Below are 27,702 nucleotides of genomic sequence, written 5' to 3'. Positions count from 1 at the left end.
ATTTACATTAAAAATTTGCGTTTATATATGTTAACAACTTTAAACCCAAAGCTAAAATCAATACATGCGTTTTATCTTCTTCTTTTTTTTAAGAATTTTTTTTTCTACTGGTGTGATTTATGTTTCGTAAAGCTAGACACATTTGTTCTATCAATATTTCACTTTAAAGACAATAATCATATATTTTTACCATATAAAATCAATGCATCAAAAAGAAAAAAAAACTCAATTGTTTATATTTGATATTGACAAATGTTGAGATTGTTCATGGTAGAATCACTAAGTTAAACAAATAACATTCAACTCACTTATTAAAAATATTAATTCTTGAACACCCTTGATGAAATTTCTGGCTCCGCCACTGATTCCCAACCAAACAACCCCTAAATGTATGTGGACAAATAATGATAGGATGTCCCCAGTTGACGTGTGTGTGATGGAATTCATTGTAATTTATTTAGAGCATACAAATCAAACGAAAGAATTTGGACACCTTTTACCTCTAAAATTATGAGTTCGAATCACCAAAGTAAAAATGCAAAAAGGCGGAGCTCAAATGATGATTTCGAGTTCAAAATTACTTATCTCTCTACTTTGTTATTTACATATTCCAGAAAAACATGTACTTATGATCCTTCTTTGGCTTTAAAAATAGCTCGAATATCTATCTTAATTTATTGCAATGCGAGAACCTCCGTACTAGTATTCTGAAATCTATCAGTATAGATATTGTGATCAACATCAGCTTGTGAAAATTTCTGAGATTATTAAGTCTCAGGAGATTTCTATTTTAAAAATAAAATAAAATCGGAGATAGGGGAAATTTGGGAGGCCAGGATTACAAGATCAGAAATTGAACGTTCAAATCACCAACTTACTGGGCTATATTAAGATTCATCATGACTTGGGAGATTCAAGATCTGACTTTGTAGATCTTGTTCATTGATTAACAAAAATATGTAAAAACTCTATATTATTGCGACGCTCCCAGTATATATACGTCCACACATCCATCTCAACATTTTCATATCTGCAACATACTGCACATGTGAGTTTTTGACTAGTTAATTCTCTACCCATACAACAACGGTCTAGCTAGGTGGTATCTTCTTATCACACAAGACTTCAGATGCAAGCGTCTATTTCATATATAGTACACTGATTTATCAAATATAAACTTTGAATTATCTTTTAATTTTAAATATTTAATTATATAATTACATTTATGCAACCGAATACTATACTTATTATTACATTATGACAAATATATGGGTCAGCAAATTAGGACCACGTATCTTTTTTTTCCTTTCTTTAAATTCAACAGACTTGAATGGCCTTCTCACTCATTTTCCTCCATTTTAATGAGTCTGAAAGAAACTAAAAAACATTATGGCTCAAACCTCTTCTAACAATGGCGGAACCGATGATCAGGTGCAATCCTATTCTACTCTCATCACTCAACTTTTAGTCCTCCCACTTTGTTCTTATTCTTAACACTATATAGTTACACACCAGATCATTAAAATATATATATATATAGGAGTAATAATAAGTGCACATTGACTAGCGAATGAAATTATTTTAGTCCAAATGTATTTAAACCCCTTTTCTTAACTGTATTTTTTCTAAAATTGATTTTCAGGTTTTGGTGGAGGAGAGCGGAAGTGTTAGAACATTCATATTAAATAGGCCAAAGCTGTTGAATGCACTTTCTTTTCAAATGGTATGACAAATATGGATTTGGCTCCCCTCCATTACCCTTTTCCTCCATTTCGTCAAGTACACGTCTAGATGAAAGACATGTGTACTATTTAATTGTTTAAGGTCAAGATTATGTTGCATTAACTAGTATCATAACCATAGTTAAGAAATAAGTTTTGAACAAATAATTTCTTAACTTTGATAAGAAAAATATTCCTACAAATCTTAGAACCGTTTGATTTCATTTTATATTTCTATATTCAAATATTAATAATGTACATTATTTAATTGCTTCCTATATATGCTAGCAAATTTATTCTTGAAATATTAAGTTGAGAAGTAAAAAATGCATAATTAGGCTACTGTGAAGTATTAGAATTACAAATGTGAAATATTAGGTTGAAATAGAAATCATATAATAAAAATGGGAAGTAAAAAATGCATAATTAGAATTACAAATGTGAAAGTATCAAAAAAAAAATCTTTAAAAAAATAAAATAAAAGAAAACATCAATTTAAAGGCAAAAAATTTTGTTAGACTACTGTTAGGCTAAACAAACTAAACGTTGTTATCCATTTTAATATTTAAATATAAAATAAAATCAATGATATAAATATATGGATAGTGGATACCAAAAATTGAGAAGAATTAATTATTCTTACTAAATTTGGAGAGATTTTTTTTCAAAACTTATTCACTTAACTATGGTTATGATACTAGTTAATGCAATATAATATTAATCTTTAACAATTAAATAGTACACATGTCTCTCATCTAGATGTGTACTTGACGAAATGGAGGGGAGCCAAATCCGATAAATATGATACTTTCCGGTTTAAAATAAGTAGTGTTTTATATTCTCTTATTACTTGTCTAATTTTGACTTGACACATTTATTAAGAAAATATTAATTGCCGTAGTGAATTTACCATTTTACCCTTATTAATTGATAGGATTCCAAATATCTTTACTCACTATATTTTTCAAAGACATTAACTTAATATTAATAAATTAAGGATATAATTCAACAAATAAAAATGAACAAGTAAAAAGGGAGGGAGTATAATAAGAAGATATTAGTGATATCTTCTTAATTGATTTAACCCTTAATTAATTAATAAAGTTTCACATAATAAAAAAAACTAAGAATATTTAAGAACTACATCTTTTTTAAAGTACCCCATCTAGTTTATATCAAATTAAGTGAATAGTTGAGATTTTTTTTATATAGTTCAAAATAAATGAATTGTTCAAAGTTTAAGAATATTATTGAGACTTTCCCCTCATATTATCCCTTCATTTAATGAATTTCTTAAATATTTTACATTTTCTAGTAAAATAATTTGAAAATAATTACAAGGATTATAGTGAAAAGGAACTTTTAATATGTGTTTCCAAGTATTTTCTTAAAGGTGTGCCAACTTTAATAATTCACTTAATAATATATATGAATTAAAAAACAATTAATTTAGTGTACATGTTTTTCATACGTGTAACGAGTCAGTTAAATATAAAGATTTATAAAAAGAACTCATACTATTAAGTACAACTGCAAAATGTTTTGAGATCAAGCAAAAAAAAAAAAATTATGCATTGTATCTAGGATAAATTGTATAAAACAACAAATTATTAATTCAAATTAAATGATATAATCATAGTTTGATTTAATTGTAATCTGTAGCAAACTGATGTCATTTCACCTCTCTCCCTGAATTTCTCACTCGCCACTCTTGTTTCTCGTTGGACAGTCTCTCCTCGCCTCTCTCACTTTATACAAACACAAACGTATAAAATGCGTTTGTGTTTGTATAAAACGAGAGAAAATTGTATATATACATATTTTTTCGTTCCCCTCTCTCTTCTCTCCCAGATCTCGCTCGCCACTTTCCCAAATCTCGCTCGCCTCTCTCACTTTATACAAACACAAATGTATAAATTGCGTTTATATCTGTATAAAGCAAGAGAAGATTGTATATACAAATACAAATATATATATTTTCGTCCTATACACTTATGATTATACAAATACAGATCTTCCCTTGCCCAATTTTCTTGTCTTTCTTTCTTTCTCGCTTATAAAAACACAAATTATACAATTGATTTTTTTGTATATGTATACCGAAACAGATTATACAATTATTTCTTTTGTATATGTATAGCGAAATATACATAATAATAGGCATAACAAACATAAAGTTTGCTATAAAGCACAATTATGCAAACTATAGCTATAACATACAAATATAATTTTTATGTTGTTATGTGTGAAAGTTGCTCTATTATCTATCGCTATATTGTTCCTTTATATTATAGTAATAAAAATTGTGTGAAGGAAGGACTGCAATAATTCTTATTTCATAATATAAATTATATTTTTCTTTTTTCAAATAATCACCTTATAATATAAAATCTTTCTTTCAAATAATCACCTTATAATATAAAATCTTTCTTTCTTTTTTTTCGAAATAATCACCTTAGATAATGTTTATGTAATATAATTTTTATTCTTTTTAAATTTTTATTTATTTATATTATATTCTAATTTTCTAAATAATATAAATGGTAAGCAAATATTATATATTATATTGTTGTGATTTATAAAATTATTATGTTATGTGTTGTATTGTTATCTTGTATTTAAATTATTATATTATGTATAGTATTTTAAAATAATTTCATCTTTTCATTTTAAATTTTGTACATTCTTTATAGTGAAAATAATAATAATTTTAAACTATATCAACTATTAATTCGGGAAGAAAGTAGCATACATTAAATAATATATATTTTTAAAATGTCATATTATATTAAAAAGAGTTACAAATATCAAAGATTTAATTAATTATCTCATATGATTTATAATATGTTAACTACAAATATTATATAATAAATAAATAATCAAAAAAGTGAAATAGAGAGTATGGAGAACACAACTATTCACCTCTCAAATAGAGAATAAAGTGAAATATAGGGTGTGTTTGGTATGAAGGAAAACATTTTCCGGAAAATGTTTTTCAATTTTTTCATGTTTGGTTGGGTTAAGTGTTTTGGAAAATGTTTTCCAAATCAACTCATTTTCCTCACATTTAAGGAAAATGACTTCCCTTCAAAACTTAAGGAAAACATTTTCCAAAACACTCTTCCAACTTCAAACTACAATTATTTTTTTGTTGAAAAAATCAATTTATTTTGTCTCTACCCTCAAACCAGCCCCCCAACCAACCCCAAAAAAAAAAAAAANACCTCCACCACTCCAAAAAAAAAATTAAGTTTGTTTTTAAAAAATATTTTCAACTTCAAAATTTCAATTTTTCACCCCTACCCTCAACCCACACCCTCGCACCCCCCACCCCACTCTCAAAAAAATTTAAGTTTGTTTTTAAAAAATATTTTCAATTTCAAAAATTATTTTCTACCCTAGTAAAAATAAAAGATATTTCTCAAAAAAAAAAATCATTCATAAATCAAATACTAAAATCTTTTCCGAAAAATATTTTCTACTCATCAATCAAACATGAGAAAATAAGTCAAAAATCAACTTGCTTTTCAGGAAAACATTTTCCTTCATACCAAACACACCCATAAAGTGATTGGCAAGTTCATTTCTTATTTTACTCTCTAAATATAAAAAATAAAGAGTAAAATAAAAGTGGGTCGGAGATAAAAATGAAAGGGTAAACGGTCAAATATTTTGTAGTCGGGTAACCAAAAAGAGACCCTTTTGACCAGCAGTAGAATTCAAATCCGGATCGGAAGACGGGTTCGGGTTAGGATTCAATACGTTGTTTTTTGTTCATCCGGGTCGTATTCCGGTTCCGTTCAATGGCATCACGAGCGGCGATTTCTGTGTAAGCAATCCTAAAATTACTCCGGCTGGATATCAATGTCGCCGTAACTCTCTCCATTGTTTTTGAAATTCTGAATTTTGGAGAATTTTTCAATTGACTATTTTTCAAGAAATTGCTCAACTAAGTCTGGCTATTACATGATTTGAGTTGGTTTCTTGTGTGATCATTTTTTCCAGTTTCTCATCGAAGCAGATGTTTTCTTGAAAAATATTTTCTGAGTGGGTTTCTTGATTTTCTTTCCTTCATATGTAATAAAAAATATATATACTTTAAAGGCATTCATCTTCGTTGTTCAGCCAAAAAATGACTGATTAAGGGGACTGGAGCTTTTGGAGTCACAAGAGTTGCACATGATGTGGTTTATTAGTTTTCTAACAGAGTTTGACATAAGAATGGAAGTTGCTAAATTTAAATACGTTAAGTATGTTTTTTGTTCACTGTTAAAGATGTACTGACATGCAACTTTGTTATATAATCTTCATTAAGTTGGTCTTATGATGTTTTGCTTTTTGGTTTGACTATAAACCATACCTAATGACATTAAATCACTGGTCATGAATCTGTTGCTTGCTCATGATAATGATAGCTAGAACACTAATTTGATATTGGATTCGTGTTCTGTATTCTCATACAATTATAAGGAATAGATTATTCTTATTATATTTACTTGGTGAACAAGTGAGCTTTTTAGTCATACAATCCTCGTGTCACAGGATATTTGAGTAAATTTCTGGTTTTCTAATGAAATTGATTTGACATATAATGACATGTTATAAGTGATAACTGTTCCCTCAAACTTATTTGTTTATCCAGATATCTCGGCTAACAGAACTTTTCTATGCCAGTGAAGAAGATCCTAATGTGAAGATGATAATACTAAAGGTATTTTCAATAGTAGGAGGATCTTCTGTGATAATTAAGTTTCCTGTCATAGCTGAACATGAGGGTAACTTGGTAACCTGATGGTGGATTTTGCCTACAAAAATATTTAGACACTACATGCTGGCAGAGTTGCATTGATTTTGAGTTGCCTTATTCAAATCTTATTTCTTATTGAAGAACTTCAGCTTGTTCCTTGTCTCGTCTCTTTGATATCTCATTGGTTCTCACCAATCTAGTGTTTAGCTTTATCCTCGGCATACTGGCAATCGGAACAATCCACAGTATCAAAAAACAGTTCAGCAAAATGANTGAGGGTAACTTGGTAACCTGATGGTGGATTTTGCCTACAAAAATATTTAGACACTACATGCTGGCAGAGTTGCATTGATTTTGAGTTGCCTTATTCAAATCTTATTTCTTATTGAAGAACTTCAGCTTGTTCCCTGTCTCGTCTCTTAGGTATCTCACTGGTTCTGACCAATCTAGTGTTTAGCTTTGTCCTCGGCATACTGGCAATCAGAACAATCCACAGTATCAAAAAACAGTTCAGCAAAATGATTTTGTTGAAATAAAATCAAGGGAGTCTGTTAGAAATTGTTTTTTTTCTGAAGTAGTTATTATTGCCTGTAAGACTATGTGTCTTCCTTTTTTAACTACTAAAAACAGAGGCTTTTCCCATTGCAAGTCAATGGAAATTTTTCGTTATAGAACATGATTTCCCCACCTAACCAGTTCACTGGAAAACATGCGTGGTGGGAAATAGATTTTTGCAGAAATATTGGAAGCTTCCTAATTTTTCCATATGAAAACACTACTATCTTTTCTTTACTCACCGATTCAATCAAATATCTTGTGGGAATAACCACTAAGCATTTTTTAGTGGGGAACTTCAATGGGAAAATAGTGTTTTTTGGCAGTGTATGCAGTTTATGGTTTTAGTCTCAAGCTCTGGTTGTAAGCTTCAAAGTTCTTTTAATTCCCCTGTATATAGTGTTTTTCTTGTTACTACTTTTCTTGTATCAATATTTTCCAGGGACATGGAAGGGCTTTTTGTGCTGGTGGTGATGTTTCACTTTTTTTTCAGAAACCTGGTAAGTATTGCTATATTGGTAATATCTTGTCAAACACAATCTATAGATGGTATTTAAAATTGGATCCATGTGATCTGAAGTTTAACTCCTCAAGTAATTTCTTTCAATCTCATAAGCTCGGATGTTATCCAAGTCCATATGTTTGTACTAGTTTTGCTCTTAAAAAACTGGCAACTCCGTCTTGTTTCTCTCTTTCCTGAGAGATTAGGTTTTTTGCAATCAATATATAGTAACATTTAATGTCCACTCAATGGTGTGACCTAGTGGTCAATAAAGTGAGAGGAGAATAATGAGGTCCAGGGTTCAAGTCCAAAGGGGAGGCAAAAAATAGTAGGCCCTTTCTTTCCAAGTATCCCAAAATCAAAGAAAACTTTAAAATATCACTACAAATGTCCCTCAAGACTTTAGTCTAGTGCTAAGCGCACAACACATGCCGTGTGGGTTATGCGCATGTTACAGATTCAAACCTTTGCTGCAAATAAAAGCCTAGTATTCAAGTGGGGGAAGGGTAGAGAGGTAGACCCATTATCCACAGAGTTTTGAACCTTGTCTCACTAACTCTTGATGACTTCTCGAACATATTTATTTACTCATGCTTATCAGGTAACTGGAAAATCGGTGCTAATTTTCTCCTAAAGCAGTACACCTTGAACTATGTGATGGCAACGTATAGCAAAACCCAGGTTAAATTAAATTATGTCTAATTTTAGCTCTGTGATATAACTTCCGTTGAAATTTTCCTTAATCTTGTTTGGACTATCCATTGAAGGTTTCCATCCTTAATGGAATTGTAATGGGAGGCGGAGCTGGTGCTTCTATACATGGTAGATTTCAAGTTGCAACAGAAAAGTCGGTATTGCCTCTACTTGAGTAGTAGATTAATCTGGTTGTCTTGTTTACCCTTTTGTATGTGATCTTTGCCACATTCTTTGTGGTTTGCTTCAAATTAGTCTATTTATATCTTCTCTTTTAGGGATTAAACCAATATACGAATGTTCATGTGGTATAGCTGTAGCAAATAGCTCTTGGAATTCTTACAGTTTTGAATTGAAGGATTCAAATCCAGCAGAACTTTTTGTACTATATCCTATGTCTCAGAGCCGTCATAATTTATTTATTTTTACATTTCCTCATAAAAAGAGGCTCTAGCATAACCAGAGCAAAGTTGGAGGAAAACCATACAAACTGTAAATCTTCATGAGCTTTAGTTTGTACATTGGATTTGCATTGAGGGTTTATTTTTCTCAGGCAGTAATTCGTACCTTATTCATACTGGTTGCTATATGTAATTGGATGCCAGAAACTTCATGTCCAATTTAATATTTATATATATTTCTCTGTAGGTATTTGCTATGCCTGAAACAGATTTAGGACACTTTCCTGATGTAGGTGCCTCTTACTTTTTATCAAGACTTCCAGGATTCTTTGGTAATTTCACTAGCCACATTATATTGTTCATATTTATAAGAGAAAAATTACTGCTATTGCTCTAATACACACTCAAGTTTCATTGTGGAGTTTTCTGCTACTTTTCATTGTTTGAAATTTAAGTGACTTCTTGGTTCCTCGAGCTCCACTAGTTGAGGATATCTTAAGAGAAATGTTAGCTCAGCTACTTAGCATTTATTTTGCTGCTTCATCCACGATATCCTTAAAATCAAAATTAGTTAAATGAGTTAAAAGCAGAAGATAGGTCCTTTGCTCCTGCAGAAAGTGTTCAAAAGTTTGCTGCACATTCCTCATGGATTAAAGCAGCAGCAATTATGTGCCTTGTGGTGCATCTTCTCTTATATTCTGAGTTTTCTGGACATTTTTATCTGCTTTTCACCATTTGCCATCCATTGATCATGTTACCCCATTAAAAGTAATATTGCACTCTTTACACAAACTAAGGTCAATCCTTCTCACATAGAAGAGTCTATAAAACTTTTTCACAGTGAGCCTTAGTTTTCACATTTATGCTGAATTTTTAAGTTTTAAGTTATCATAGAAATCTGCCTTAGTTTTGAACTTTTCATGATGATTCCTGAATTTCTTTAATCATCACAAATGTAAAATATACTTTGAAGACATGTATAATCTCTCTACAAGGATATTTTAAAATTGGGGTTTTTAATAAATCGCTGAAATGTTTGAATGAATTATACCCGATATTATTTAGAAATATGTTCCTTCCTTTTCTTGCCTGAATTTATTTATTCTGATTATGTTGCTTTTATTGCGGAAGACCATTTCCTACGTTGTCAGTGATGCCCAGAGAATTTGTACGGTGTTTTTTTCCATTTAGTAATTTCTTATACTCTTTGGCAGGGGAATATGCTGGTCTTAGTGGTTCTAGGTTGGATGGAGCTGAAATGCTTGCTTGTGGTCTTGCAACCCACTTTGTATCATCGAATGTATACTACCTCAATTTTCAGCTTGCTCTTCCCATTTACAATTGCTTCTATAGGAAATCAATTAGGTTTCTGTTACTATTATGTGTAAACTGGTCAGTATGTTATCATAACGGCAACACTGATATGCCCCTTTACATGTAAGAACTAAATTGCCAGTCCACTGTCTATCTGAAGATGTCAGGCTTATGGTATTAAGACGGTAATCTTATCTGCTATCTGCTATACAGGTCTTATAAATCTTTTTAATTATGTTCTCTTATGACATTTCATCTTATCATCTAATTGGGAGCATGGTTCTTAATTTTGAGTTGCACTTTAGCCAATGTATTCTAGATAAGGTAAGTGCTCGATGTTAAACCTCCAATTGACTATGCTGTTATCTGCAAAATGTTCTACTTAGTTTGGTTGCGGCAGCAGCAAGATCAGTAGTTTCATGCCCGTAATAATTAATTTTCTGTTCTTTCTTTTCCGAAATAGTAATTAAATTAATTAATAGAGCTTTATAGATGTATCATGAAGAATACCATGTGTACATTGATTTTTTTACGGTAATTGGGTACCAACAAATATGAATTTGAAGTACTTGTAGAAAAATTCTCTGTGATTTCTAAATTACCTTTCCCTGAAGTTCCAAGCTAAACATGCTTGTTTTGAATTTGGATTTATTCTGCCATGCTTGAGATGGATATGTGGAATCTTCATTTAGCCACTAGTAGACTTTTGAGCTATAATTTGCTTTGGGGGTGTAGAAGGTCTTTCCTGAGTTGTATTGGCATATCTAAATGTGGTTCATTGGTCTTGATATACATCAAATTGCATAATATTTGTTTATTCGTTAATTCCTCCTGTCTCTGATCTAATTTGAATCCTTTGTCTCTTCCTTCTGTTCACAGAAATTGCTACTTTAGAACAAGCACTAATTAAAGTCAATACGAGTGATCCAGATGCTATATCTGCTATCATTAGTCGCTTTTCCCACATACCAAAGTTGAAAGAAGAAAGTCCTTATCACAAGTAAGCTCATATAGTATCTCTATTATGATGTTTGTTTTCTTGCTGATTTATTGGAAGCTGACCTTCTAATATTGATGCCATATCACAGAAGTCATCATCTATGCCGTTTATTTTTATTTTGCTCTCATGCTATTTTTCTTCCTGTTGTTGTTAGACTATTTTTCCTCTACTTTATTTTGTTATTAGAAGCTTAAGATGATGGATAGCATTTCAAAGTTTCCATTGTCTCTAGGAAAAATATTGTTCAATTAAAACAACCTGTAGTCTTTGGAATTTCATAACCTCTTTCCAATGGTATTTATGCATGTAGGATGAAGATTATTAATCGATGTTTCTCTCGAAGGACAATTGAAGAAATCATATCTACTCTTGTAAGTTTGGGAGATGGATGGTCGTTTGATGTGTCCTCCTTTTTTCTGTGGTGAAATTACTTTGTAAAATTATGATAATGTAAGTTACTAAAATACTGTGTAAGAACTTCACATGAATTTTTAATAGGAAAGTGAGGTTTTGGACAAGAAGGATGACTGAATCTCTTCAACTATTCAATCGCTGAAGAAAGCATCCCCTACAAGTCTTAAAATTTTCTTGAGATCAGTAAGTCAATCGCTACCTTGTGATACCATTACTTTGTTACCTGAACTTCTGTACCATTCTTTCTTCAGGTTGATCAGAAATTGGTCATGTAGGAAGAAATATGGCAAAACACCATATCTCTGGTTGATAATTAAGGAAAGATACTTAGCTTGGGTGGATATTGGGGAGGTTAATGCATATAAAACCTGAAGGATAAGGTTTTAATGCAGTTCTTTTATGATATCATTAAGCCAACAAGGATAGCATGTTTTCTTTAATGTTAAAATTCAATATAATCCTGGGAACTGCTGTTGAATTTTTGTGCATAATGGAAAGAGTTGGTAGATGAATACCAAAATCATATTTCTTGTTCATGTAATCATATCCATACAGGTTTTGCAGTCTTATGTGATGGAACCAGAACAACAACATTGGTAGACCACAATATATGTCCAATCTTTTCCTGGCTCAACCTTTTCATAATCACCCCTGTTGGCTTTGTCACTATCCCCGAGGAATTAAATTGAATTAAGAACCTTTGAATTATCAACAAAAATAATTCCTTTCTTAAACCAAGCTAACTTATGAAAAATGGTGACCCTTGGGCCTCATTTTTTTTTTTTGTAACAGCTACCACAGAAAGATCATTTGGATTTTACGATAGGATTAGGATTATTTATTTTAGATATTTAAAATTTGATACTGGACTAATATTGCTGGTGATGCAAGTTCTTCAAATAAAAAATATGATGAGGTCTTGCTCACAACCACATCCTGAATCTCTTTCTACACAGTCCTAATGCCTTATTTGGCCAACATTTTCCTTGGAGAGTTGTTGAGTATCTGCAAATTGGTCATATTAGTTTCCTTCTTCTGTTCCAGATAAGAGAAGGGAGGCTTCAAGGTGTTGGTAGTTGCCTTGTCCGTGAGTATCGGATGGCTTGTCATGTGTTGAGGGGAGAATTTAGCAAGGATGTTCATGAGGTAGAATATGCCATCTTTCAGCCACCTATTTTACTGCATTACAAGACTTGACACTTTTACTGCAGGGATACAGAGCCATATTCATCGACAGGGATAAAAATCCTAAGGTGCGTTATATTCATTTGATCATGGATAATCCTGAATTTAGATATCGAGAGATTCTTTCATTCTTGTGCTTATCTTTTCATGTATATTCAGTGGGAGCCCTCCAGACTGGAACTAATTAGAGATGATGATGTCGATCGTTACTTCTCTAAGGTAGATGATGAAGATTGGGAAGACCTAAAGCTGCCTCCAAGATCAAATTTGTCTCGGTATGCAATTGCCAAGCTTTAAAATTGACTTCTGAAGATCATGCAATACTCTACAACATGTTGCCCTCTGTTCACTAGATATCATTATGAAGGCGTCAATGATTATTAAATCAGTATTAATATTATTGCGAAATGGTACACCAAATAAATGCACATCACTCCTTTGTACAAATGTCAAAGGTAAGATAAATTACTTGCCATTGAATTGAGATGTCAAACCTGAAGCACAAGGGTGGACTAAATAATACTTTGCCATAAATTTCTGTATTGAGAAATAATGTATCAATCTTAATTTATTGTAATGCGAGAACTTGTGAACGTATATATGTTCTTGATCTTTGGATCAGTTCCAATGAATTATGACTATTTTTTGTCTGATATATTAAGAATCCGGACAAGAGGGTTCCTCAAGTGAGAAACATCTTCTACCTCAAACCCTAAGGTTGTGCATTTGAGTCACTAAAAGAGCAAAAAAAAAAATTGACTTTGCCTAATCTGAAATGGCCATGTTCTTTTAATTGAATATTATTGTTTCTTTTCCTTAGCAACTTGCTTGACCCGCAATGTATTGTTATTAGGGCGTCCAGTCAGTGTATTGAGGCATATGGCCTCAGTGGGATCAATGAGCTTTGTTCATCTACAACATATTTCCATTTATGTGATTTAACTGTTTGGTCTTAAACCAAACTAGACTAAAATTCAGTATTTATAGAAAATAGAGGTCATTTATTGATGTAAATTCCAAACACTGAAACTACAATGAAAGAAATTACAATGGATAGAAAATGACTGAAGTTATATGCTCAGCCTTAAACCTGTCCCCCTTATTCTTCTTAAATTAACTAAAAGCTCTTAATTAGGTATACTTGTTGGCAATGCTCAGAAGAGTAGTAAAAAGTTCTTCGGGCTTAGACATCATGGTCATGTGGTCAGAGCCCTGGATCTCTTCCACTTCATCTGGTGGATTCTTTTCAATCATCTGCTTTTGAAATTCCTTCTTCAGAGTGTTATCTTTAATAGCAACAATGAATACTCGCCTAACTAAACCATACCTTTTGCTTGAAAGAAGTATCTCCTTATCAAAATCTTCCACATTGTAAAAATATAATTTCCTTAGTAGTGTATAGGCCAGCTCCAAATCCTAACACCAAGCAGGAAAAAAGAAGCAACTTAAATCATTTACATGTCGTTTGTACAAAATAGTGAGATCTTTAATTAGGGCCACTCGGTTGATTCAAATATATTTATTCTTTGCTTACCTGAATTGGGCTCAGCTGGTAAAATCTAGTTGCCAAGTACTTGGGACCATGGAGGATTGGTAGGTCCATTATCGAAAGTAACACTATTATCAGATGCAGATGCTACTCCAGTGGCTTCCAGTGTCTGTAACAAAGTAAATATATATTTAGTTTCAAATATGTAAAAGTGTAAACAAACATGTATAACAGATCAATTATCTCATGGCTTGCTAAAGTTGGGGATATATATGGAAGTTAAAATTGGTACCTCGGTGTAGACGGTGGATGCATTGAAAGTTGGACCAGGCTAATATTAGGGCAGTGACAAATACAGCAACTGAAATCTTTTCTGGAAAAGTTTCCATGGCTTTAGATACAGCGAATCCGCCAAAGCTATGGCCTACAAGAACCACTTTTTCATGTGCAGGAAGAGAAACCAGGAACTTCATTAGCGGCATGAAGTAATCAGATAAATGTGGGACTTCAAGGACCTGCTTGGGGTTGATACCTGAAGCACCCGAGTCAATAGCTGTGACATTATGCCCTGAATATCTTATCAATGCTATAATCTTATACCATGACCATGCTCCATGGCATGCCGCATGAACTAGCACAAAGTGTTTCTTAGCTTTAGGGGGTGATGGAAAGGTCGCATTTGCATATGGAAACACAAGTATTATTACAAATACTACACTTACTAAAAACTTGCTTCTCTCCATATCTTCTTTGCCTCTTTTGAAGAATTAATGTGCACATAATATGAACCATTACAAGGCATATTTATAGTTGGAGGAGTTTGGTTGGTTTCTGCTAACTTACTTCCATGCAGAAGCAACCCCAAGTTGGCTATCATTTGAGGCATTTGATATTTCTATTCATTAGACGTATACAAGTTTGGACATTGAGGTCAATTGGGGCACAATCCAAGTTTTAATCCATCTAAAAGTTTTGATTGATTTAGGCAGGCTAAATATGTAGTCCATCCGTATTGATTGATCGAAAACTTGTCAAATTTCTTCCTTTTCTTTATATATATCATCATCATAATATACGTAATAGTGCCGGCAAAATGAACTCATATTTTGGTAACATGTCCAACCCGTCCATATTTTAATGGGTTGGGTGAGTGATTTTTTACATGGATAAAATATGGGTTGATACCCATATTCAACCCATAAATATATGGGTAAAATATGGGTAAAGTATGGATTAGTCAAATGGGTTAAGCTTCTAACTTTTATTCACTATAAATTCATGATATCAATAAAAATATTATAACTTCTCTTGCTTTTTATGTTCTTCTATAGAACTAATTATTTTTCACTATAATTGAAAAGGTGAAGTCTTTGGTCCTCCAAAAATATATATTTTAAATGTACATTTCTTTTGTTAATTATAATTATATTTTTTATTTGTTTAATTTTATATTGGACAATTAATAATAGTGTAAAATAAGCAAATCATGTATTAATATTGACATTGCTTAAAGTGCATTAAGCATGTTTTAGTCCTAAAATGCAAATATTCATTTACTTTGAAATTAAAAATATTTTTCCCTTGTTATTACATAATTTTATCTTATATTGAAAAGTTATAGGATTTTTTTTTTTACTTTTATGATACAATAAAACTAAATGAAGCATATTCAACATTTTTCATCTAAAAAAGACAAATATTTTCTCCATGTTGAATTCTTAAGTAGAGTACTATTTACTCATGAAAATATGGGTAAATATGGATAAACTAGTACTCCCTCCATTTCAAATTAATTGAATTGTTGAGACATTTTTCATCTTTCAAATTAACTTAATTGTTCATTTGTTAAGACTACTTTTAGAATGTTCTTCCAATTTTACCCTTCATTAGTTAGTATTGGAATTAGTTATTAATTAATGTTTAGTTAGTTTAATCCTAAATTTGACAATAATTAATAAGGGTAAAAATGGAAAGTTATGCCTAATTTATGTCTTAATCTTCTTTTCTTAAAGGGTGTAAAACACCTCAACAATTCAATTAATTTGAAATGGAGGGAGTATTTTACCCAACCCATTTGTTACCCAATCCATTTGTTACCAATATCAAATATGAGCGGGTTGAATTATTACTCATTTTATGTTGACCCATTTTCAACCCGCCCATTTGCCACCACTAATACGTACTAACTTAGACTTCACCCCCAACTAATAATAATAATAATATTTATACGTACTAACTTAGACTTCACCCCAACTAAAAATAGTATTCCTCTGTTCTAATTTATGTGACTTACTTTTTTTGTTAGTTAATCCCAAAAAAAATGACACATTTCTATATTAAGTAGCAATTTAAAATGTCAATTTTGCCCTTAATAAAATGATTAATAGTCACACAAATTTCTATTATCATTTTAGACCACAAGTTCTAAAAATCTTTCTTTCTTCTTTCTTAATCTCCGTACCGAATCAAACTATCTCACATAAAATAGGACTAAGGAAATAATACTATGCGTACTATTTTATATACTACTATACTAAAAGTAGGAATCCCTCAAGTCTTAAAGTTAAAATACTAAAATATCCTCAAAAAGTTGAATGACTATTTTGCTCTTCACTCAAACACTATCACAATGACTTCTTCTTTTTTGTATAGAAATGAAATATATGTGCATTTTGGGAAGTGTTAAATGGCATCAGAATTTGATCAGAAAATTTAATAACTATAATATTTTTTTTATTTTAAAATAAACTGATGTTTTTTTATATTTTTTAGTTAAAAGGTATTAAAGTTAAAAGAGTAAAAATATTTTAAAAGATAAAATATCATTCTAGCCAAATTCTGACCAAATTTTTCTTGCCAAAAAGATTTTTCCAAATGATAATTTACTAGACTTTTGATTTCCTCGGGATTCGGGAATGCATGAGGACTTCCTTTTAGTAAGAATTAACTCAAATGCTAGTGATATTAAAAGTTTACTCCACTCATAAATGCCCTAAATGACATACATGCAACATTTCTTTCATAGACTTCAAATTTTTAGCTTATTTACTAACTCTTAAAAAGTTTAGCTCATTTATTTGTAGTTATTGCAAGTTGCTTGTGTATATGTTTTTTGTTTCCTTTTTTTTTTTTGAGTTTGATGATTTGTGCCTTAATTAATCATCTTGCGATATTGTTCCATCAGAAGACACTGATACATAGTAATTTATCTATCATTCGTTAATAGTTGGGCTCAATCATGTCACTGTCCTTATAGAATTGCCTCATTAGCGCCACTACTTTTTAACTCAACGATCATTTTTCTATTCGATATACTTGAGCAACTAACATAACCTATCCAAACAGTAAATTTTAACTCAACGATCATTTTTCTATTCGATATACTTGAGCAACTAACATAGCCCAGCAAGCTTCCTTCTTGGTTTGCCAAACTAATCGGTACATCCTACTGCAGGCACTCCACTAAATTTCTTATTTTATATTTCGTCGTTCCATATTAGTTGATCATCTTTCTAAAAGTAGTTTTTCTCGAGAAATTAGTAATATTATCTTCTTCTTTATGTTTTCTTAATATGCGTGTAAATAAAAAATGAAGATCAACTAATTTGAGACGGTGGGAGTAAGTAATATTCTCTCTATTCCATTTTAACTGAATTGTTTGGACTCTTTTCATTCATCAAAATTCAAGATGGATATTTGAAAAAAAAAATCCATTATGTTTAAATTATGTCTTTGAATGTTTTTCTTAATAAGTGTGCATTACCTCACAAATTCAGTTAATATGAAGGAGAGAGAGTAATTCATAAAATGACTCGAAGCTCTTTTATTGTCATTGAATCCCTCTGTCACTATTGACTTGACACACCTCTTAAAAAATAATAAATAATAGGGTAATATTTACTATTTTATCATTTGACTTTATTAATTTAATGCTTTGAGAAATGTTTAGATGATAGCTAGTATTTAATAGGAAGGATAAAATAGATACAAATTATAAATTATCTCTTGATTTTCTAAACTGAACAAGTATTATTAGACAATTATGTTTAATATAATGGACAATTGTCATAGAATTACTCGGTCAATCTCTAATTGACATTGAAGCACCATGTTTATATATCCTCTCATTGATTATTTTTTTCCGGCCACCTCCTATTTATAAGTTATATAACATTAGTGGAGGATTATATTTCTTCCCTGAATATTGAGTTAAACAAATTTAGCAATATTTGAGGTAGTTACATCATTAGGGATGGCAAATGAGAAGGGGCGGGACATTGCAGGCAAACCCGCATAAAATTTTACCCACCCTGCAATCCTGCATAGAATAATTTGTTGATTTCAATCCCTCCACATATTTTTTTTATACAGAAAATGAGCTCATTATTATTATTTTTAAAAGATTTGCGAGTGTAATATAATAAAAAATAAGCAGTAATGTATCCATCTGCAGTATACAAGTTTCTCTAACTTCTAGAATTTAGCCCCATTTTACTTTAAATAACACTGTCTCCTTTCGCTTTTACTTATGCGCAATATTTTATCTGTTCAATAATAGTTGTCTACTATATTATTTTGAGATATTCAATAATATTTGTCCACTTTAAAAAATTAATGCATAATTTTACACTTAGTTCCTAATTTATCCTTATCATTAATTATAGTCATTTCTCTATTACATTTTTCAAGACATTGTATTCACTCTGTCCCTAATTACTTGTCCACTTTTGAAGTGACACACATATTAAGAAAACAATGATTGACATAGTGAGTTTACGATTTTACCTCTATTAATTATGAAGTGAATGATTTAAATTTAAGTTTTCATGAAATTCTACATTTTTCTAAGTAATTAATTGAGGGTATGAACGGTAAAAAGTTTTTGTCCTTTCTTGATTTGTCAAAATGGACAAGTAATTTGGGACAACTAAAAAAGGAAAAGTGGACAAGTAATTAGGGAGAGTATTTATTATACTCAAAGGGTGATATAGTAAAATTACATTTCTATTTATTGTTTCTTAAGAAGTGTACAAAGTCAAATAAATGACAAGTATAGTTGGACAGAGGGAGTAGATTTTACACTTCTTTAAAAAAATAGTTAATGAAATACATATTTCATCCTAATATCCAAATAAAGTAGGGTCTGTTTGGAAAGTCACCAAGTAATTGAAATTGGTGTAATTACTAGGGTAGTAATTATCAGCTTACACTGATCTGTTTGTTTGCCACAATGTAATTATAGTGTAATTACAAAATGTATTGTTTGGATGTACAGTTGCAATTATAAGATTATATTGAATTTTATAAATAAAAGTTAATTATTTAAAATTTATATTAGACAAATAAGAAACTTTATAAATGATATTCAATTAAATATTTAAGATATATATTGTCTTTTGAAAATATATTAATTAATAAGCATATTATATTTTTCCAATTAGTATATTTCAATTGAATTAATCATAACAATTAAAAGTACAAGATTTCTATAAACATCATGAAATGCATGTTTAACAAAAAGATTAATATTATAAATAAAATTTCATAAATTATTAAAATATTTGACAAAAAGATAATCTATCAAGTCTAAATAAAAAATAAATGACTTGCAATGTGGACTCTCAAGTCAATATTACTAAAACAAATGAAACTGGCAATATAACATAAGTTCTAAATTGAAAACAAATTAGTATTATGTCAAATTTCTTAATACATAAATATGATTTAAAAGAAAAGAAAAACATAAGTTATACTCAACAATGAATTCTACTTTAATTTAAAAATTAGAATACTATCAAACTTATGCCAATAAAAAACAAGCATGACATAAAAATAGATAATACGAAAGATTGCATGGAATCATATGAAGTGAAGGTTGATAATGAGAAGGAAATTAAATATAAATAATAAAAATAAAAAAAATTAGAAATTTTTAGAACAATAATAAAAAAAGAATTTAAAATAATAGAGATAAAAATGGAAATAAAAGTTGAAATTTAAAAGTAGTCAGCTTGTAATTACACCATGTAATTACCGGTAATCCACAGTCCCTCCCTGAAAATTGGAAAGTGTAATTACATCGGTCAATTACACTCAATTACCTGTTAACCAAGTAATTACCTAGTCAATCAAACAAACCAGATAATGTAATTATACCCAATTACACCAAATTTAATTATCATGGTGACTTTCCAAACACGTCCTTAGAGTATAGTTGTCAAGAGGAATTAGCTCGGATAGTAAACACCTTCAGTTCCATCTTTTTGGTTCTTTCACTGGATTTGCTAAAATGAAAAATGTGTTTTTTTAAAAAATATAATAGACAATTAAAAGTAACGAAAATAATATTAGTGAGTAAAAATAAATAAAATAGAAAAAAAGGACCCCTTATCATTATTTTTTTAAAATATCAACACTTACATAATCTTCTCACTCATTTTCCTCCCCGTTGTCTGAATTCCTAAAGAAGCTGAGAGCCATCATGCCTAACACTACTTCTTCTAACAATGGCGGAACCGATCAGGTGCAATCCTATTCTGCTTAATTACTCAACTTTTCGTCTTCTACTTTGTTATTTAAATCAGTTAATTTGATGATTTTCATTTTTACATATCTATTCCAGTCGGAAGTAAATAATATTTAGTTTAGGTGAGTTCTATTTCTTCATGGTTATCTTTATGCAACCCTTTTTCTTTTTCTTTTTACATGGTATAGCCGTTTATCAAATCATTAAAATAATAATCAATAAATATATATATTTATATATATTTATATGAATAATAATATACATAATTTAGCTAGCGAATGAAATGATTTTATGTGGACCGACAAATTAAAAACCCCCTTTATTTAACTGTTATTTTTGGTTGTCAGGTTTTGGTGGAGGAGATCGGAAGTGTTAGAACATTCATATTAAATAGGCCAAAGCAGTTGAATGCACTTTCTGTTCAAATGGTATGCCAAACATGATATTCTCTGTTTTAAAATAAGTGGCGTATTACATAATTAAGAAGATATTAATAATATATTTTAAATTTGATCCCTAATTAAATAATAATTTTTTATATAATTAAAAAAATATATATAGGAGTATTTAAAAACTACATTTTTTTCAAGGTACTCCCTCCCTATAATTTATATTTAATGAATTGTTAGAAACTTTTTTCATATTTATGTCTTTAAATATTTCTTTTTAAAGAATGTGTCAAAACTGTTAGGGTTTTGTCCTGATTTTCTTACCTTATTTTAAATTTATTTTTTTCTAAAAGAAAAGACAAAACATTAACATAAATGTTTTTACTTTTCCTGAAGGAGAATATAATATTCTTTCATATTTGATTTATTCTCTCCTTTTAGGACTCCTTTTCTAGTAGGAAAAGTTTTAAGACTCTATAAATATAGGTTTGTTTCTTCTAACACAACAACAATAACATCCACAATGTAGTCGTTTAAGACTTTTGTTTATGGGGAGATTTATTCTCTCTAAAATTTCAATGTTTTTTTTTATATTAGTTTTGATATAATAATATTTTGATTTTTAGTATAAGTTTTTTGTTATCTGATTTATCAACCATATGATTTGCAAATTGGAAGTTTTCGCATGACGCCCTAATCACCCTTCATAACCCAACAAAACCTCAATAATTCATTTAATCAAAACCTCAACAATTCATTTAATATGAATTAAAAGAGCATTAATTTAATGTATATAACTCGTTAAGTAATAATAAATATTTATAAAAAAAAAGCAAATATAATGTGTATCTCATATTATTAAGCACAACGGCAAAGTACTTGAGCGCAATCAAAGTTTTTTGTATGCATTTTATCCATTGATATGTTATTTATTTCTTTATATCGTAAAGTAGCAAAAATTGTGTGAAAGAAGCACTATAGTACTAATCTAATCCTAGAAAGAGTAAATTTATTATGTCAGAATCAAATTTTAAGGGCTTAGATGTCAGTTCTAAGTCGAATCATTTCAGTCAAGTCGCCATCAATAATGAAGTTGTAAATTTATAAATTTTAAGACTTCTTATATAGTTCTAAAAAGAGTTAATGACAAAAAAATTAGTTACTTTTTAAAAGTCCAAATTGTCATAGTAAATTATTAAATTACATTTATGTTCAATATAAAATTTATTTTTAAAGAATAAGAAAAATAATATTTCTTGAAAGACATTCGTGCTTTTAATTAATAATACAAAAAATATTTTATGAGATGAAGAGGTCATTTACTTGAATAGATAAAACTATATATGAATAGATGAAGAATGTTGGTTGCCAATAACATAAATTTTAAATAACATATTGTTAATACGATACTCAACTAAAGAAAACTAATTAATGCAAGTGAAATTATATATATCGAAGATAAGCAACTTAAGCCGATGTAATAATATCGAAGGCATGTATATATATTAAAGTTACTTAGTAAAAATTGACATTTTCCTATAAATGAATAATTTTCTTAAGGAAGGTATCCGAGCTAATATCACAATTTATTTTGAAATAGATAGAATATTAACTAGAGTTTGATCAAATATTTAGAGAGTAACTTTAAAAAAAATTATCTTCAATATATCTAGCCATGGAATTTTTAATGACTCTTTCTTACAACTTCAAATTTTCTAATGAAAAAGGGTGAAAACTCATTTTTATTGAAAAATCAAAGATAAACTCTTTTATTAGGATCTTCAAAAAAAAAGAGACTATCTTCACTCAATTTTTTTTTTATTTTTTTCTTAGTGGAAATGCATACCAAAACACAATTTAAATTCTAAAAATCACAACTTCAAAAAGAAAAAAATATGTGTTTAAGAAGAAAAAAAAGCTTTTAAATACTTTAAGATAAAATTAAAATAAAATTACTTTATAACACTTGTTTAAGCCAAAATAAAAATTTCTAACCTATGACTTGTAATTAGGGGTGTCAAAAGAGTATGAAAACCGATTGAACCTAATTGAATCGAACAGATTTATGTTTTTTTTCAATAAAATCGTGAAGTTTTATTAAAGTGTATAACCGTCCCGATCAATTGGGATGGTTATTTTAATTTATGAAAAAAACCAAAAAAATTCTGAATCGAACCAAATAATTGTAAATATATTTTGTATATTAACAACATGTTAAATTTTATATATAAAATGTTTTATAACATTTTTCAAATATAAATATAACCTAGGTCCTAGGCCTCTGGTAATTAGACGACTTTGGGTTTTTGTTCTTTAATTAGCATTTACTTAATTAAGTTTAAAATTAAAAGATACTATAATAGATACTTTATCAAGCAATACAACAAAACATATGCAAACACTCTATTAAATATTTAAAATCAAACAATACGACAATACAGATTTACATTCTTGCCTTATTGGTGAAGAATTAAAGTGTTTCTTCAAGAACATATTTGCGAAAGAAATATTTTAATAGTAGTATATTTTGAGGTGATATTTTAAAAGTAAAAAAATTTGAAAATTAACCGAATCGTACAGATACCGAAGAGAAACCGATATGATTGAGATGATTTTAAAAAATTTAATTTTAGTTATATATTCTAAAATACTCAAAAAATTGAGATGGAATAATTTTTTAAAAATAACCGACCAAACCGTACCATTAACACCCCGACTTGTAACTATAAGTCAAAATTGGGAATTTATCCAAACAAACTTTAGTATTAATATTTCCCCCTATATAATAAGTAACCAGAAAGAGTAAACGGTTTCCCGAATCCGAATCCTCAGATGGGTTCGGGTTAGGATTCAATAGGTCGTTTTGTTGATCGTCCGGGTCGTAATCCGGATCTAGGGTTCCGATCAATGGCATCACGAGCGGCGATTTCTATGTAAGCAATCCTAAAATTACTCTGGCTGGCTATTGCCTATTCGTATCAATGTGGTCGTAACTCTCACCATTGCTTTTAAAATTCTGAATTTTGGAGAATTGCCAGTTCACTATTTTTCAAAAAGATTGCCCAACTAAGTTTGGCTATTACATTATTTGAGTTGGTTTCTTTTAGGAAGGACTATGTTTTCTTNGTGTTTCAATGTGGGGTGCTCTAGTTTTGTTTGTTAAGAACAAAAGAATGGTAGTATGAGGATGTGTATATATTACTATCAATTGAATAGGGTCACCATTCGAAACAAGTACCCATTGCTTCGAATAGATGATCTTTTAGACCAATTGCAAGGCGTATCGATTTTATCTTTTAGACCAATTGCAAGGCGTATCAGTTTTTTCTTAGATCGTTTTTAAAAGCATTTATCTTAAACAACCTTTGTTTAGATTTATTAGTATTACGTTTAAAAGACAACCCTCTCTCCTATTTTGACAAATCTTTAATTTTGACATGTTAAGATCGCGAGTGTTTTGATAAGTTAAATATATCTTTAGTTTAAGATCATAACGCTCAAGTCTGGGGAAAATGGAGGAAGTAGAAGAAAAAAGAAAACAATGGGTGGACTGATTTGGGGGACCGGAGCTTTTGGAGTCACAAGACTTGCACATGATGTGGTTTGTTAGTTTTCTAACGGAGTTTGACAGAAGAATGGAACTTTGTTATATAATCTTCATCAAGTAGGTCTAATGATGTTTTGCTTTTTGGTTTGCCTATAAACCATATTTTTATTATTAAAAGAAAGAAAAAAGGGTACCTAGTGACATTGAATCACTATGGAACTTGAAAAGCAAGCATGAATCTGTTGCTTACTCATGAAAATGATAGCTAGAACACTAATTTGATATTGGATTCGGGTTTTGTATTCTCATGCAATTATATGGCATAGGTTATTCTTATTAGAGCTTTTTAGTCATACAATCCTCGTGTCACATGACATTTGAGTAAATTTCTGGTTTCCTAATGAAATTGATTTGACGTATGATGACATGTTATAAGTGATAACTATTTCCTCAAACTTATTCGTTTGTCCAGATATCTCGGCTTACGGAACTTCTATATGCCAGTGAAGAAGATTCTAACGTGAAGATGATAATACTAAAGGTATTTTCAACAGTAGGAGGATCTTCTGTGATAATTAAAATTTCCCGTCATAGCTTAACATGAGGGAAACTTGATGCCGGATTTTGCCTACAAAAATATTTAGAAATTAAAATACATGCAGGCAGAGTTGCATTGATTTTGAGTTTATCTATTCAAATCTTATTTCTTTATTGAAGAACTTCAGTTTGTTCCCTGTCTCATCTCTCGACACTGGGAAGAAAGATCTTCTCGACATAGCTTTGGCTACATTTTCTCTGTAAGGACAAAGCTGGCCAATCAGCTACCTCTCTTTGGTATCTCACTGGTTCTGACCAACACTTGTATGATCACACCTATTTCTCTCCTCGGAATATATTAGTCTTATGTTTCTTGGCAATCAGAACAATCCACATTATCAAAAAACAGTTCACCAAAATGGTTTTGTTGAAATATAATCAAGAAAGTCTATTAGAAAGTACTCCCTATGTTCCCTTTTACTTGTCACATTTGGACTTGGCACACCCATTAAGAAAATTATGATTGACATGACTATTTTACCACACTACCCTTATTAATTGATGTTTAGTATTATGTCTTGAAAAATGATTTAGGAAATTAGTTATTAATGTTAAGGGTAAAGCATGAGAAATATAATTGATATGTTAAAAGTGACAAGTAAAAATGAAAGATTTTTTTGGAATAGTAGACAAGTAAAAGTGAATGGAGGGAGTATTAAGTAGTTATTCTTGCCTGTAGGACCCTGCAAACTTACTGGATTGAAGTAAGATCCAAAATAAGTACAAAGAAGCTTATCTGGATACCTTCATCAAATCATTTGGTAGTTCGGATGAAAGGGAACGTATTGGTTTACTTTCTTTCATGTAGTTTTATGTTTTATAGTTTGTCACGAGCTCTGGTTGTATGCTGCAAAGTTCTGTTAGAGCCCCTGTATATAGTACAAATATAAATGCAGAGATATCTCAATGGCAGTCAAGAAATGTTACTAAGTTTTTTGTATCAATATTATCCAGGGACACGGAAGGGCTTTTTGTGCTGGTGGTGATGTTTCAGCTTTTTATCATGATATTCACCAGGGTACGTATTTGCTAAGTTGGTAATATCTTGTCAAATACAATCTATAGATGGTATTTAAATTAGATCCATAACCTGAAGTTTAACTCCTCAAGTAATTTCTTTCAATCACATAAGCTCAGATATTATCCAAGTCCATTTCTTTGTACTAGTTTTGCTCTTAACCTGGCAACTCCATCTTGTTTCTCAATTTCCCAAGACGTTATTTTTTTAGCAATCAACACATAGTACCAATAAGTGTGCACTCAAGGGTGTGACCTAGTGGTCAATAAAGTGAGAGGAGAATAATGAAGTCTTGGGTTCAATTCCAAGCAGAGGCAAAAAATAGTAGTGACTTGTTTACATCTGTCTAAGCCTTGCCACTCCCGTCTGTCTAAACCTCGGAGGGAAGAGTTACTGAGTACGTACATGTGTTGGTGGGAGATAGCAGGTTTCAGTGGAATAGTCGAGGTGCTCTTCAAGGCACGTGCACTGGATATGGACAATATTTGGGTTGGAAACCCAAACCTACCTACATTTTGTATTGTATAAAAATCCATTTTGTATGAAAAGGGATTTCTTGTTTCAGGAAATAGGAGGAATAGGACCTAACCTTGGTTATTCAAGTGGCGCTGGAGATTTAGCAGGGATGAAGGAGCAGTCTGGGTTAAAATAACTGAAACCATTTATGGTAGCAGACAAGGCTGGATCCCATTTTAAAAGTTTGCCCACTAGATGAGCAGTTCGGAAAGAAATCTGTAAACTATGGGAAGAGTTCAAGCAGTGTAATAGATTGTAGATGGGGAATGGAAACAAGATCAGATTCTAGACTGTTCTTTGGCTGGTGATGATTGCTTGAAAGGAAAAATCCATAATCTGTTTAGTTGCTGCAATAACAAAGATGAAGTTGTACAGAGTTTAATTCAAATTCAGGCTGGCGGGTGAACTTTTAAATGATTGGGTTTCTGTCAGTTACTCCTTCAGCTAGGATCAATCCACATAAATCAAAGTAAAATGGATTCACTAGTGTGGATAGCTTGACGAGCATTTCAAAGATGACATGATAATTTAAAAAGTTCTTGTTACAATTCTCGAGAGATTCGAGTCTAAAATCTCTTCCCCAGAAGAGTCTGAAGATCTCCCTACCATCTCTTTAGTAGAACCAATAAGTGCTCTTCAAATACAAGAGCAACAAAGAGCCTTCAGACTAGACAAGGTTACTCAGGGTGCTTTTTATGTACAAAACAAAAAAAAGGATCAAGTATCCTCTTTGCAAATACTGCAACAGGAAATACCACTAGAAAAGTGTTGTTGGTGAAGACCTGATGCAATATGTGGAAACTGCAAACGATCAAGTCATGTTACAAAAGTGTGCAATCGTCAAGCACAAAAAGCAGAAGCAAAAAATTGAGGAGGAACAACGTTTATAGATTGTAGCTGAAGCAAAGGAGTGTTGAATATTGCTTCTGTTACTGTTGATTTGCTACAATAATGTCGTTAGCTATACGAGGAGTATACTCTGTTTAAATTTAAATGTCTGTTAGTTTATATTTTAGGTCTTGCAACCCACTTTGTATCATCGAATGTATACTACCTCAATTTTCAGCATGTTCTTCCCATTTACAATT

The 27,702-nt window shown here is 30.5% G+C and overlaps 2 protein-coding genes, 1 long non-coding RNA gene and 1 pseudogene across 3 annotated transcripts in view; 3 read left to right on the top strand and 1 right to left on the bottom strand.

Moving 5' to 3' along the window:
• Positions 1–1,372: 1,372 nt before the first annotated feature.
• The window catches only part of LOC125865656 (3-hydroxyisobutyryl-CoA hydrolase 1-like), a 39,205-nt gene continuing 12,875 nt past the window's right edge, over positions 1,373–27,702 (top strand). The window contains exons 1-8 of the mRNA XM_049545862.1: positions 1,373–1,427; positions 1,642–1,723; positions 6,364–6,432; positions 7,466–7,523; positions 8,127–8,206; positions 8,293–8,376; positions 8,867–8,951; positions 9,834–9,919. Coding sequence (XP_049401819.1) covers positions 1,390–1,427; positions 1,642–1,723; positions 6,364–6,432; positions 7,466–7,523; positions 8,127–8,206; positions 8,293–8,376; positions 8,867–8,951; positions 9,834–9,919 — 582 coding nt within the window. The 5' untranslated portion in view covers positions 1,373–1,389. The remainder of the gene's footprint in view (positions 1,428–1,641; positions 1,724–6,363; positions 6,433–7,465; positions 7,524–8,126; positions 8,207–8,292; positions 8,377–8,866; positions 8,952–9,833; positions 9,920–27,702) is intronic.
• LOC125865766 (probable 3-hydroxyisobutyryl-CoA hydrolase 2) lies at positions 11,251–13,050 on the top strand. The gene is made up of 5 exons (XM_049546014.1): positions 11,251–11,304; positions 11,432–11,530; positions 12,392–12,493; positions 12,559–12,600; positions 12,692–13,050. Exons 3-5 carry the CDS (start codon positions 12,446–12,448, stop codon positions 12,827–12,829), a joined length of 228 nt encoding a protein of 75 aa, XP_049401971.1. The 5' UTR covers positions 11,251–11,304; positions 11,432–11,530; positions 12,392–12,445; the 3' UTR covers positions 12,830–13,050.
• LOC125865736 (methyl jasmonate esterase 1-like) lies at positions 13,664–14,764 on the bottom strand (annotated as a pseudogene).
• On the top strand, positions 23,732–26,080 carry LOC125865773 (uncharacterized). Its single transcript, XR_007446393.1, has 3 exons — positions 23,732–23,869; positions 24,956–25,024; positions 26,035–26,080. It is a non-coding gene; the product is annotated as an uncharacterized LOC125865773 (long non-coding RNA).

Source organism: Solanum stenotomum, chromosome 1 (genome assembly GCF_019186545.1).
Source record: "Solanum stenotomum isolate F172 chromosome 1, ASM1918654v1, whole genome shotgun sequence".
Lineage (NCBI taxonomy): Eukaryota > Viridiplantae > Streptophyta > Magnoliopsida > Solanales > Solanaceae > Solanum > Solanum stenotomum.
Note: the sequence above shows the minus strand (reverse complement) of the source record. Positions and strands in the feature narration are given on the sequence as shown.

Coding starts and splice junctions, on each gene's coding strand:
- LOC125865766 (XM_049546014.1), top strand. CDS start 12,446: ATGGCTTGTCATGTGTTGAGGGGAGAATTTAGCAAGGATGTTCATGAG. Junction 12,494..12,558: donor TTAGCAAGGATGTTCATGAG/GTAGAATATGCC, acceptor CTTTTACTGCAG/GGATACAGAGCCATATTCAT. Junction 12,601..12,691: donor ACAGGGATAAAAATCCTAAG/GTGCGTTATATT, acceptor ATGTATATTCAG/TGGGAGCCCTCCAGACTGGA.